The sequence below is a fragment of the Camelina sativa genome, chromosome 10 (assembly GCF_030686135.1).
Source record: "Camelina sativa cultivar CO46 ecotype springtype chromosome 10, ASM3068613v1".
NCBI classification, from domain to species: domain Eukaryota; kingdom Viridiplantae; phylum Streptophyta; class Magnoliopsida; order Brassicales; family Brassicaceae; genus Camelina; species Camelina sativa.
Window position 1 is genome coordinate 5,977,675 of NC_141889.1, and position 14,841 is coordinate 5,992,515.

General features: G+C 35.8%; 1 protein-coding gene across 1 annotated transcript; it reads right to left on the bottom strand.

The window, feature by feature from the left end:
- Positions 1-6,084: 6,084 nt before the first annotated feature.
- LOC104717506 (uncharacterized) lies at positions 6,085-7,481 on the bottom strand. The gene is made up of 2 exons (XM_010435082.3): positions 6,577-7,481; positions 6,085-6,486 (listed from the first exon to the last, which is right to left on the bottom strand). The coding sequence occupies exons 1-2, from the start codon at positions 7,150-7,152 to the stop codon at positions 6,307-6,309; spliced, it is 756 nt and encodes a 251-aa protein (XP_010433384.2). The 5' UTR covers positions 7,153-7,481; the 3' UTR covers positions 6,085-6,306.
- Positions 7,482-14,841: the final 7,360 nt, after the last annotated feature.

Sequence of the window (14,841 nt, forward strand, 5' to 3'; positions counted from 1 at the left end):
TGCAAATTAGCTACGAGATTGTTAAAGCCTAGATTTGCAAAAGAAAATGTAGATGGTCTTTTCTTGATTGATTCAATGATTCCTCTTTGTGTACCCTTGTGAATCTAGTTTGAACTCTTACAGTTTTACACTTGTAGAAGGAAATTTTACGTCAAGCTAATTAAACTACTTGAATTGAATAGTCACAAGTTGTCTGCATATGATTTGATTATCCAAAGGGAATAACAACAATTGATCCTCTTCCTTTTTACAGATGAGTAATGCGCCTTAGTATCTCGTCGGATTCGGCCTCTTCACAGCCAGGTAAAATATAAACAACCTTTTCTACCACTATCTAAAAAGTGGTCTCCACTGATCATTCTTTCGATTTGTTTCTGATTCTTTTGAAATTCGTAGGTACGAGGATGGATGCAACAAAGCTGATTTGTGCAGAGGATTGCGTTTGTGTGTATGTTGTGCCATCTTTTGCAATCATGTAAAGTCTCTGGAATCTCCTCTTGTTTATTTATTCTGAGTCCTTCTTCTTATAATTTATCCATGTATGATTTTCACATTTAAACAATGAAAGAGTTGGTATCACAGTTGAACTCTTACAGATTATGATCTTTATCCTCAATCTAATTTGATATCCAATGAGCAAACAAAAAATTCGAAACTTATTTGCTTTTTAACATTTACAACAAATCTGACCAATCATACTGATCTGTCCCCGAGGAAAGCTAATTGGGTTAGTTATCACCAGGCCAGCATAATAATTTTCTTTGAGTAAATAATACTATGCAAGATACTCTCCGGAATATACAAAATAAAACAACTTGATAAAACCTTAATTTGTGAAGAAGTTTGTAATGAAGCTTCATTTATACCTGCGTATGCACGATATATAAAATACTTGTAATGAGACACAACATAAAACCACTTAATTAAACAAAAATCATGGCCCAGTAAAAAGTAAAAACCCAGCCGAAACCAGAATACAAAAAAAAAAAAAAAGAAATCATAAAAAAGAAAAGTCTAGGGTTGTGTTACCCCTTTCTCACGAAAGACTACAGCCGCCGATGGGAAAGAAGCGCTCCAAATCGAAATCTTCCACTGTAATCTAATCTCTTTTTGTCATTACGCTTTTCTAATATTGAGCTTTTGCTTCTCTCTATTAATAACTTCGCCTTTGTTTTGTCTAGGATTTTCAGGAAATTGGTGATGATGACATCCTTGCCCAGAAAAAGCCGAAGATACACAAGGATAAATCTCAGGTTAGACCTTGTTCTTGCTTGTATGCTTAGTGTATTTCTCTAGTTACTTGTTTCTCACTAAATTTCATGAGGTTTATGCAAAGCGTAATTAACCTTTTTTAACATACATTATAGTGGAATCGTAGAAAACACTTATCCTATTAAATCGCATCGCCACACTATCTACAACTTTTGTTGTGATTTCTCATTCTTTGACATAACCATGTTCTTTTTTTTTGTTTGATTTTTGCAGGAAAGTAATGAAGATGAAAAAATTATCCCGAAAGATGTAAGTATCATACAAGTAATTTTTTTATTTTATTTTTGTTATTTTCGACATTAGCACCATGTAAGATGATGGCTCACTCTCGCCCAAGCTAAGTTATGAGTTTGATCTGTTTTTACCAGTTTTCTTATTCATTACTTTTAATACAACGGCAGGATATAAAAAAATTGATGAAATCTAAATCTTACACATCGATGATCCTTGCGTTGTATTGTGGAAGAATTTCAAAGTGAACCAACTCAAAGCATTCCTTAAGTTTATAGTATATGTTTTTTGGTCTAAACTCCAAAAGAAAAAGAAGAGTTATTCTTTGATTTAAGCTAATTTTGACAATTTTACTCACGCTTACAAAAAATTCGTGAGCAACATCGCTCAAACTATAGTTTTGATAAATTACTTAGAAAATATTTTGGCATTCTTGCGACATGATTCAGTATACGAAACTTTTAAAATTTTATTTGGAAATAGAGAATGATTTAAATAAATCACTTGGCACGTGCATTAACAATCTTATTATATAATCACCCAAATTTACAATTAGCCAAACGCTAAGTGCCATCTAACTTAGACCATCTAAAATTTTAATGGTCTTATTATATAATCACTTTGCACGTGCATTAACAATCTTATTATATAACGGTCTCTATCACCCCTAGCGCTCTTAGACATTTCCTTCAATCTTTGAAAAAAAAAAAAAAAAGAAAGAAAAATACACAATTTGATAAATAAAAATAGATTTTCAACAAACCCATCATCCTCTCATTTTCATATGCACAATTTTTCACCATCCATAATGAGATGAATAAGATTTACGACAGACGTCTTCTCATTATCTAATTTATCAAAAGAACAATAAGATTTCCATAATACTAATTTTCATAATATATCAGTTACAAAAGAAAAAATATATAAATTAGGATATAAAAATTAAATAAGTTTGATGTAGCAAGCTGGTAGATAAACAAAACTCACAACAACCGTAAAAACAACCAACATAAGCTGTGTTTCATCGCTAGGGGCTGGGAAAGGGAGGAAATCGGTGAATCTCACCTGCAATATGAAGTTATTTTGTTAACAACAATCAAGAGACCAAAACATCCAAAGAATTGATGACAAGTTACTTTGTTATAAAAAACAAGAGCGAATTCAATGTATGTGGGGACATACCTGCCTGTTGAAAAGGACCACTACTCCCATGAGCCGAATCCCTGGTAGGTGGTGTACTGAGGGCTTATAAACCTTATACAGCGTCCACATCCAGTAAAGCCAGTACAGCCATAGTATTCGTCAGTATATCTAGCCATTTTCACTTAAAGCTTCCTTCCTCCCATGTAGCTTCCATTACATTGTAACGCCTCATCATTGCCATCACCATTTGCCAGATCAATGAAAGCAAATCCATGATCACTTCTCCAATAATACTAAATCCATTTAGAATTGTAAATTATGGAAATCAAAACATATGTATTTTGAAATAACATGTTTTATCATTATATTTGAATCATTTACACTTTCATATCCATTCAAATCCATTTAAAACATTATGTGAATTTTGAAATCATTAATGTTTTGAATCTTCTGCAATAAAACATAATTTTGATATGTATTTTAAAAATTAATGATTAAATAACACATGATTTTTGTTTGAATTTCCAAATTCATTAAAATCATAGAACCAATACACCTAAAATTTTGTAATTTATTTTTGTTATGATTCAACTTTTTAAAACCTAAAATCGTAAGAGAGATCTCTTATCATGTTTATTTTGTTTGGCATATGTAGTTGTAGGAAACAAACGTATGAATGAAGGAGACAAAGAAGGTGAAAAGGTAACCTACCCATAGGTTTATGATATCTAGTTGATTTTTTTTTTGTGTTAGACCTTTTCAAATTTGAAAACGTTTTAGTATCCTTTTTCAGATCTAATCTGTTTTGATTTTTTTAATGCTTTTTTAGGATGATAATTTGGTAGAGATGTTCCAATCTGCACAAAAGTTGAATGATTTAGTGCAGTCTACGGACTTTTTAACAAAGGCAGATTTAGAAAACTTTGCATATGAGGTAATTTAAAATGTTTTTCTTAAATTATGACTGGATTATATATATTTGTAATGTTAAGCATTTTGTTGAATATAGATATATCCCAACCAACTCTCTCTTTTACTCAAGAGAGCATTGTTAAAGAAGAAGAAGATGATGAAGATTTTATTTCGGTTAGTTTCTTTATTAATAGTTTATATTGTGGTATAATAATAAACTTATCTTTTAATATTTTTGTTTTCTTCCATTTCAGCATACATATGCAATCATTAGTACAACCGGCCGAAAGGCTACTATCGATGATATGTAAGTGGCTAAATTGGATATTATATGCATTTGCATTATTTTCTTAGTTACTGATCTTTTGATTGCTTTATGTTTGTTGTATAAAATTCTTCAAAGATAAATGTCAGATCGAAGTTATTCCGCTTAGTCTAAGAAGGTATACTAATGACGGAGGCAAAGTGATTGGGATTGATGCTCCAATAGAGTTTCCTTCTATTCAAGCATTAAAAGAGACCCTAAAGTTCAATGGAGAAATAATGGGCAAGAAGCCTATCTTCATATGTAGAGCACTTGGCAGGTAACTGATTTTTCTTGTGTTAATTTTTTTACTTTTGATATGAATTTTTAATTGTATATGGTGTGGTGGCAACAAGTTACGTGTACATCTTTGGATTAAAATGTTGGAAATATGAAGATGCTGTTAAGAAACAAATAGATGAGAAATTCAAAGAATGTCATCTTGTGAAGACAATCTTGCCTAAAGACGAGGAAACTGGTCGTTTACTAGGGTATGTGTAGAAAACCATTTGTGAAATTTTTAATAGTTAATTGTTATTAACTCTAATTTCTATCTATCATTTTTTTTCCATGCAAATTTAATAAGAGAAATGAATTAGAGAATAAAGTAACTACTAAGCCTGCAAAATATACTGCACAACATTAGTACATGAGCGTCATTCCAGGTTTAATATATTCTAAGTTACAAAACAACTAAATTAACTAAGTAAGAAATAGATAAGTTTTCACCATTGATCAGTTAATGTCTTCCCTCTTCACAATTGACCTAGAACACATAAATAATATTATATATCAATCTAATTTATACATATGTACATACAAATGATACAATTTCATAAAATCCACAACATATATGACTTCAGAAAATTAATGGTATCATTTAGATGTGGTGGATTTCATGAAATCGTATTATTTGCGTTGCTTGGCGTCAGAGCAAATAAAAAAAATCAGTGCCCTGAGATTTAAATGTTAAACAATATGTTGTGGATTTCATGAAATGGTATCCTCATTTCTCTAGTTACTTGTTTATTCTCTATTTTTATGAGGGTTATTCAGCTTAATTCTAAACCATCTTTTTCTACTTTTTTTTGCCTTAAAACGTTTACTATTTATCCTATTAATTCACATGTACTCTATTTACGATGACCCAAAGCTTTTATTTAGAGTGATCGATATTTGTAGTGGAAATAAACGAATTCAGAGACTCCCTTGATGTCTCAAATTCAGATATTTCAATTGATTTATTATTGGTCCAGTTCTAATGGTTCAAAAAAAGACAAAGTTTCATCTATTGTAATCATTTTTTGAATTATATTCAGAATTTACCATGTTGTGTGAATGTAAATTATGTTACAGTTGAATAAATGTTAGGTTTGTACTTAATTTAGTGTAGTTTAAATCTAATTGTCAAACTCAACATATGGGATAAAGACTGATCAGATCTGTTAGGTTCTGGTTTGACTTTTGGAACTATGGACTAAAAAAGGTTTGAAGTATTGACTCTAGTCATGCTTTGATTGTGAAAGCCACCAAATGGTTCTGCTTTGTTTGGTTGGAATTGTGGAAAACAACGTATAAAACTGAAACACAAGAAACAATATATATTTATATTTTTAAAAATTAAATTAAATTATACATGAAAACATTACTTCTCTAGTTCGCAATTGAATCTACCGGTTTAATCGCATTTCTTCCGACGAAAAGATTGAATGAGAACCACACACCTTTAAATAAATAAACAGTTCAACAGAGCCAACGGTCCAACACTAATCTCTCACTAACCACATAATTTAAAAATGTCTTATAAAAATGTGAAACGTTTTTTGTGAAGAAAAATCTGAATATTTTTTCTTTTTTTTAATGTATATTGGTGGTATAGAAAAGATGGGATCATGTCATGTGAACCAAGATAAGCATAAGGCTGGTACGTACTACCAAAACCAGTTCGAAGACACGGCAGAAAGATATAACAGGTTCAATGTTCTTGACGAATGAATAATAGCCTTCAAGACCCATACAAATTTATAAAAAATCTTTGAACTCTTATAATTTCATTTCCTCTGTAGTCCCCACAAATTTTTCCTATATCTTTTGCGTGGTCGATATTACAAATCAAACCACATTCATATACATTTTTTTTTTACATTATGTGCTCATCCGCCACCAATCTCCCTACCATTCATTTGATCCAAAGAATCGTATCATACAAAGTCACAAACATGTAATCAAAATATGAAACTTCAATATATACGAATTACTCATTAAAAAAATTCAACATGATAATAGAAAAGGTCAAATACAAAAGCTTAAAAAAATTGAGTTTGTACGACACATAGGATCATTCAAAAGAAATGAACTACTACTACTATCTCAACACTAAAACAAAAGTAGTGTCAGAAAATGAACGGTTGTGATTTACTTCAAAGGGAAAAAAAAGAAAGGAATCAACGGCTGAGATCTCTCCTGGTTTTACCGATGGCAAAGATCAAAGAAGAAGAAGACGATGAAGCAGATGTATCAGCGCTGTTCATTCTCACGATAGAGTTAACCACCGGTTCTTTATCTCTCGATGATCGCTTCAACGGTCGTGATTCTTGTACTGCTGAAGAGCTTCCGATCTCATCCTGCATTTGTACAAAAAAAACAAAATTAAAAACCAAAACTTTCCTCTGTTAATTTTCCCGAGAAAAAAAACAAAAAAGATAGATCCATACATCGGAGCAGAGAAGATCTGAATTCTCCATCGTCCTCGTTCTCTTAGTCACCAAACCACCATCAGAAGATGATGAAGAACACACCACCGGAGGTGGTTGCGCCGCCGCCGCAGACCACGGAACAACTTGATTCTCAGCTTCCTCATCATCGTCAACATCACCTTCGTCATCATCATCACTGTACTCTTCATCATCATCATCATCATCATCATCATCGTCGTAAGATTCAGCGTCATCGTCTCTGATCCGATCTTCTTCGGAATCGAAACTGTTAACCTCCTCATTCTGACCTCGATTCTCAGAAGAGATCCTGTTCCTCCCACCGCCGCCACCTCCGGCTGCGTTTTTAAGAGCGAGGCAAGAGTCGCAGACGGAGAAGGTAGGACCGAGACGAAGCCCTGAAGCTTTCCATGAGGTGAGAGACTGACAAGCGCTGCAGAGAAGACAGCGAGTGTGCTTAGCTACCAAGAAATTAGCGCCGTGAACTTTACCGTCGCAGTCCCAACATAAACTAGCTTCATCTGACTCGCAATACATTTTTGCTACACCGCTACATAAATCACACTTTTTCCCCATCACTAAAACTAATATCAAAATCAAAACTCTCTTGAAAGATTTTTGTGGTTTCTTGTTAAGCTTCTCGTAATTCTCTCTTTGGTCTTTTTTTGCTTTTGGTTTTCTTGGAGAAAGATAACAAACAAAGCAGATGAAGAAGAGGAAAGTGCAAGTTGCAAGGGAGAGAAGAAGAAGAATTGGGATATTTTTTTTCTTGTGGGTGGCGAGTTTTCTGTGATTCAACAATTCTTAGGAGGTTAGTTTCGTCTTTTTGTGTGTCCTGCAGAGAGAAAAAAACTATTTCTCATTCTTTGGTTTCAAGATTGGCTTATTTTTATATATAGCACCCAGTCTTTTATTTTTCTGTGGTTACTATCCAATCTCATTTTCAATTTCACTTTACTAGTTATTATTTTTTTTTTTTCAAACTCTAGAGATTGGTTTAAGTTTAACACTTTACACTTTAACCCTTTATTCGAGTTTTCTTTGTTTGGATAATTATCAGCTCTATACTTCTATTTATATATATATCTGCATTTGTTTACATTCCTTGATCATATCTTGTTTTCTTTTATTGTTTTGAGCTCTATCTTGTCTGACTTTTTTTATTTCCTTTTTTGTTAAGAAAACAATGTTATATTAGTTTTTTCCCACCTTTAGTGGTTTCTAATTTTTTGTTAATTACTTGTTCATGTCAAAATTATATGACAAGACATAATTTATACATCTCTTCAAAAAAAATTGTAAGCCAAACCTAGTAAAAATATATATACTACACATTCTATTTCATTTTATTAACTCTTAAACAACGGTAATAAATTGTAACGTAGAGTACAAATTATAGAAAAAACAAGTTTAATGCGCATGGGCCAAAGCCGAACTGAGTTTTACGTGGCGACAAACTCATGGTTGAGTTGAGTTGAGTTTCAAGATATTTTTTTTTCTTTTGTCTGAGAGAGATATAACAAACACTCAAATGACGTGGCGAGATCTTAGCCGGGTAAGAAGGAAGAGCGAGATTCTAGTCTGTCCTACGTGGACGAATCAGGTTCTGAAATAGCTACGGAGCCACGTGAACCCACCTGGGATTTGTCTGGACCATATTACAAAGTCTCTCTAAATCGCGTCCCCACCGCACCATACCTCTCTTCTATTATATTATCCTTTCACTTTATTTATAACCACTTTTTTTTTTTCTTTTTTTTTACTTCTCTCTCTCTCCCAAAGTCATCCAAAACATATGTGTTTTCTCTTCTAACTAAAGTTAATTTCCGAGGATAAGATTCTATAATACTACAAAAATAATGCATTGGTATGGGAGAGAAGCAAAACTTTCTAATATAGTACATAGGCAGAGTATTATTATTATTTTACTTGGACCATAATTCTTTAATGTCTGGAAATATTATTAGTTTAACCGTATAGTTGCTTTGTTATTTTTGTGGCTCTCACGAACCCATTGTATAGAATAGTAATAATTTTGTATCATCAAAGCATAACCACATAAAAGATTGTGCTTATGTGGCATGCTTCGATATGGGGAGATCTTACGTGGCGAACAACGGTGGTGTGAAGAATCAAATGAAGATGAGATGTCATCATGAGAGCGACGCAAACGCAAAGTTTTTGGTGGTGAGTGGTGGTGTGGTTTATGGCTCGTTCATTATTGTGACTTACTGACTTTCCCTTTTTTTTTTTTTTTTTTTTTCTTTTTGTGTGGATAAGAATTTTGGAAGAAGTCAGAACTTTGAAGACGAGAGGTTTATTGTTCATATTCACTATGTGTGTGCTTTATATATAATTGTCAGAATAGTTTGAATACATCCCTTCTTTTTTAGTTCTTATCTTCTCATATATGTGGCGTGTCTCATGTATCATGTATGTACTGTATGGGTTAGATGATATGCAGTGTTGAGATCGTTTTTTTTTTGTAAATTTTTAATACAAAATTACTAATTATTCAAAATAAACGAAACGCCAAAAAATGTTGAGTTTGTTTTTTTGGTAAATCATTCATTTGATTTTACTTTACTTATAATAAATTCATAATAAATGTTTCATACATAATTTTATTAGTTTATTTTATATTCCATAAAAACCCTGTTAGCCATACAAGTTCAAAAGCAGAACATTTGTTTTCCCTCTCAACAAACGCAAACAACATCGTTAAGCACAAAAGTAAGTTCGGCCTTGTGGAAGAAAGAGTGATGTCCAACAAGGACCAACTCTGCAACACTCCAACGGCTAATTCAAAAAGAAAGCAGAAGGAAGTTGTTGATGAAGGATGTACGGCTAAAGTAGTCAACAAGCGTCCAAACGAGAAAGATAACATCAAGCTGTCAAATAGATTTCAAGCCCTTGATTCAATCTGTGTAAAAGGATGATGACATCTGTCTGCAACAACTAGGGTTTATGCCAATTGTATAAATAAGGCAAACTCACCATTGTAAACATTAAGAAAGAATAATAATACAAAGCTTCAATATTTCTATTTTGCTTTCATGGTATCAGAGCTCAGTCGATCTGAGACTATAGCAAACCGTTCCACGGTTTCCTACACGGTCCCGTCACTAAGCATTTCCAACTGCGTCACTATCACTCTCAACGGACAGAACTACCCTCTGTGGAAGATTCAGTTTGAGACGTTTCTGGTGGGCCAAGGTCTATTAGGCTTCGTCAACGGCTCCGTTCCTGTGACTTTATCCACTGTCAGCTTTCCTGGAATCAACGACACTACAACAGAAAGGCCTAATCCAGAGTTTCAGCAAGAACAACAGAACTGGCTCAGAACAGACTCAGTCGTCAAGTCATGGCTCCTTGGCTCCTTTGCTGAAGACATTCTCAGTGTTGTCCAAAACTGCTCCACATCCTATGAGGTCTAGCTAATCACTTTAATAGGGTGTCATCCTCTAGGTTGTTTGAGCTTCAGAGAAAGTTACAAACTTTTCAAAAGAAGGATAAGAGTATGTCTGTTTACCTTAGGGAAATTAAGAGTGTTTGTGATCAGTTAGCCGCTGTCGGTAGTCCAGTTCAAGAGAAAATGAAAATATTTGCTGCGATGAACGGTCTAGGATGAGAGTATGAACCGATTAAAACAACGATTGAAAATGCTTTAGACTATGCTCCTAGTCCTACTCTTGATGATGTGATACTGAAGCTTACTGGGTATGATGATAGGCTTCAGGCCTACATGATTGAGAACACGATATCTCCGCACTTAGCCTTTGCAGTGACTCAGACCAATGAATCCTATCACCCACAGCAACAATACGGTGGTAGAGGCAGGGGATATAACAGACGTGGTGGCCGCAACTCATACTCAACCAAAGGACGAGGCTTTCACCAACAAGTCTCTCATTCGTCGAGTACTCAGAACGTGATCTGTCAAATCTGCGGGAAGAGTGGTCATCCAGCCCTTCGCTGTTGGCACAGGTTCAACAACAGCTACCAATGTGAAGATGTTCCTGTTGCTATGGATGCAATGCGAATTACCGATGTTACAGATCAACATGGCCATGAGTGGCTTCCTGACTCCGGCTCCATGGCTCACTTCACCAACAACACTCAAGTTCTCACTCACTCTCAGCCATACACTGGTTCTGATTCAGTGATTGTTGGTGATGGATCGTTCTTCCCCATTACCAACACTGGTTCTGCATCTATTGCCTCTACCTCAGGTAATCTACCATTAAAAGATGTTCTTGTTTGTCCTGACAATGCAAAATCATTGTCGTCTGTATCTAAGGTCACTAAGGATTATCCATGCGACTTTGAATTTGATGATGATGGTGTTCGTATAAATGATAAGGCAACACGGAAACTACTGGTAATGGGAAATCTCCACAATGATGTCTATAGCTTGGGGGAACCAAAGATGCAAGCCTTCTACTCTGCACAACAACACCTTGCTAGTGATGAAGTGTGGTACAGAAGACTTGGGCACCCTCACAGCCAAGTCCTCCAACAATTAGTCAAGAATAAGTCCATTGCTTTCAATAAAGTCACCAAGACAGTGTGTGAAGCTTGTTAGCTAGGAAAAATCTCAAGACTTCCGTTTGTTTTTTTCTACGTTTACTGCTTCTAGAGTCCTTGAGAGAGTCCACTGTGATCTATGGGGACCCTCTCCAATAAATTCTGTGCAAGGCTTTCGTTTCTATGTAGTCTTTGTAGACAATTACTCTCGGTTCAGCTGGTTCAATCCGCTTAAAAGAAAATCAGACTTCTTTCACATCTTTGTTATGTTTCAAAAGTTGGTTGAGAATCAGTTTAATTGCAAGATTAAGTCATTTCAGTGCAACGGTGGAGGAGAATTCATCAGTAATCAATTCCTACAACACCTACAAGACAATGGAATACAACAAATCATTTCTTGTCCTCACACACGTCAACAAAACGGTTTGGCGGAAAGGAAACACAGACACATCACATAATTGGGTCTAGCGATGATGTTTCAGAGTAAAACTCCATTAAAGTATTGGGTTGAGGCATTCTTTACAACCAACTTTCTCATTAACTTGCTTCCTGCAGCTCATCTTGAGGATACAGAGACTCCATTTTCAAAAGCATTCGATCACTCTCCTACTTACTCTGCTCTACGATCGTTTGGGTGTGCCTGCTTCCCAAAGTCTTTGAAATGCGTGTTTCTTGGATATAACGAAAAGTATAAAGGATATTGCTGCCTCTATCCACCTACAGGTCGAGTTTACATCAGTCGTCATGTAGTATTTGACGAAGCTGTCTCAACAACATATAGTCATCTTCACCCACGAGATAATACTCCTCTATCATCAGTTTGGTACAAGGGATTTGCCTCACAAAGCGACACGTCTGAGCCATCCTCTTCACCAAGTGATAAGGTTCCAGTCCTTCATACGCCATCATCACCATAACAAGTCACACCACTTTCGCCTCCTATCACTGCAAAAAATACTGTCTCAGTAAGAGAGGAGTGTTCTGAGCGTACGACAAGCTCAGACCCTGCTTCTATTGGCGACAACGCTCCCCCTCTACAAGAGACATGTACTATGCAGTCAAGAAAAGAGTCACAGATCACAAATTCAGTAACACCAGGACAAACGGCAGAGGTTGCTATCACTAATGAGCACCCTATGGTGACTAGAGGAAAGGTTGGTATTCGAAAACCAAACCTGAGATATGCTTTGCTTACTCATAAAGTCTCATATCCAGAACCGAAAACAGTCACAAAAGCTTTAAAACATCCAGGCTGGAATAATGCCATGGGAGAGGAAATGGGAAATTGCAAAGAGGCCAATACCTAGTCCTTAGTTCCTCCAGAACCTGATATGCATGTTCTGGGAAATAAGTGGGTTTTTCGACCCAAGTACAATGCTGATGGCACCTTGGATATGCTTAGAGCTCGCTTGGTGGCCAAAGGCTTTGATCAAGAGGAAGGAATAGACTATCTGGAGACATACAGTCCCGTAGTCAGAACTCCAACAGTGAGAATGGTACTTCATACACCAACAGTTAAGAAATGGGAGCTAAAACAAATGGACGTTAAAAACGCCTTTTTACACGGAGATCTCAAGGAGACTGTTTACATGAAACAACCCGCAAGATTCGTAGATCCAGACAAGCCTGATCACGTTTATCTTCTCCATAAGGCCTTATACGGCTTGAAACAGTCACCACGGGCTTGGTTTGACAAGTTCAATGGGTTCCTGCTTGAATTTGGCTTTGTCTACAGTCACCATGACCCTTCTCTGTTTTCGTATGAACACAACAATGACACCATTCTTTTGCTTCTTTACGTGGATGATATGATCATCACTGGAAACAACTCAAAGACTCTCAGTCGTCTACTAGAAGCACTTGCTCAACAGTTCCGCATGAAAGACTTGGGTCAAGCTCGTTACTTCCTCGGTATTCAAATTCAAACGTTCCATAATGGCTTATTCATGTCACAGCAGAGATATGCTGAGGACCTTCTCATTGCTGCATCCATGGAACATTGTGCACCAATGCTTACACCTCTACCTCTGGAACTGGATAAAATCAAACGTCAAAACGAAGACTTCTCAGACCCTAGATACTTCAGGAGCTTAGCAGGGAAGTTGCAGTATTTGACATTGACCAGACCAGACATTCAGTTCGCTATTAATTATGTCTGTCAGAAGATGCACAAGCCTTCAGTGTCAGATTTTCAACTCCTCAAACGGATTCTCAGGTACATTAAAGGTACAATCACGATGGGAATTACTTACAGCAACAACTCTTCCTTTGCGTTGAAGGCTTACAGTGACAGTGATTGGGCAAATTGCAAGACTGACATAAGGTCGGTTGGTGCTTACTGCACATATCTTGGCCGGAATCTCATTTCATGGTCTTCCAAAAAGCAACCGACAGTATCGAGAAGCTCAACAGAAGCAGAGTATAGGTCCTTGTCGGAAACAGCAGCTGAGGTCAAATGGGTAAGCTCTGTACTACGAGAACTCCATATTGCTCTTCCTAACATTCCTGAGCTGTATTGCGATAATCTCTCTGCTGTCTATCTAACCGAAAACCCATCATTCCACAATAGAACCAAGCATTTTGATATTGACTATCATTATGTTTAAAGACATTAGTGGTTACACACATTCCTGGAGAACAACAGATCACCGACATATTCACCAAGTCCCTCGAGTTCAATGTTTTCAACTTTCTCAGGAGCAAACTTGGTGTAGGACTTCCTCCCACACCAAGTTTGAGGGGGGGGGGGGGGGGGGATGTTAGCCATACAAGTCCAAAAGCAGAACATTTTCTTTCCTTCTCAACAAGCGCAAACGGCGTCGTTAAGAACAAAGGTAAGTTGGGCCTTGTGGAAGAAAGAGTGAAGCCCAACAAAGACCAACTCTGCAACACTCCAACGGCTAATTCAAAAGGAAAGTAGAAGGAAGTTGCCGTTGAAGGATGTACGACTAAAGCAGTCAACAAGCATCCAAACGAGAAAGATAACATCAAGCTGTCAAATAGATTTCAAGCCCTTGATTCAATCTGTATTAAAGAATGATGACATCTGTCTGCAGGGTTTATGGAGATTGTATAAATAAGGTAAACTCACTGTTGTAAGCATTAAGAAAGAATAATAATACAAAGCTTCAATATTTCTATTTTGCATTCAAACCCAATCAATAAGAAAACCCGTACGTTTAGAAACCCTTAAGATGACACGACTGTGAGAAAAAGACTAGCTACAAGACAGTACAGTGTGCCTAAGCTGAGACGGCCTTAAGGGGGTGATTATCATGGGCTTCGTCTTTTGTCCACGTTTCTTCTCTTTCCTTTTTTTGTTGTATTCACGTTTTTTGGTATCTCTTACAGTCTCCACGTTCAAATGTTAGCATAAGACAGCGATGATCTTATTACGTTTTCATGTGCCAAATTCAGGCTTTGATTTTCTTTTCGAACAATTTCAGTTTTGCTATAAAAATGTCAAAAACATGTCCACTCCTAAATACTCGAAAAGTTACAATAACCCGGACACCTAAAATCGATAGGAAAATTCTCGATCATGGCTACAAGTTTCAACTATATTGTTGCAAACTAATGTTTTCTGCCTCCTCCTTAGTTGAAATACCTTTTTTAGTTGAAAAACCTTTTACCAACAAACTTTTGAATATTCAAGATTTTTGTCAAAAAAACGAGAGTACATTGTGTACTAGACCATTTTACTTTTCTAAAAAATTTCCATCATCAAATATATCTAAC

Bases quoted from the DNA above. Each gene is read 5' to 3' on its own strand.
- LOC104717506 (XM_010435082.3), bottom strand. From the start codon at position 7,152: ATGGGGAAAAAGTGTGATTTATGTAGCGGTGTAGCAAAAATGTATTGC. The intron at 6,487-6,576 runs GTATGGATCTAT...GTACAAATGCAG, and splicing joins CAGATCTTCTCTGCTCCGAT to GATGAGATCGGAAGCTCTTC.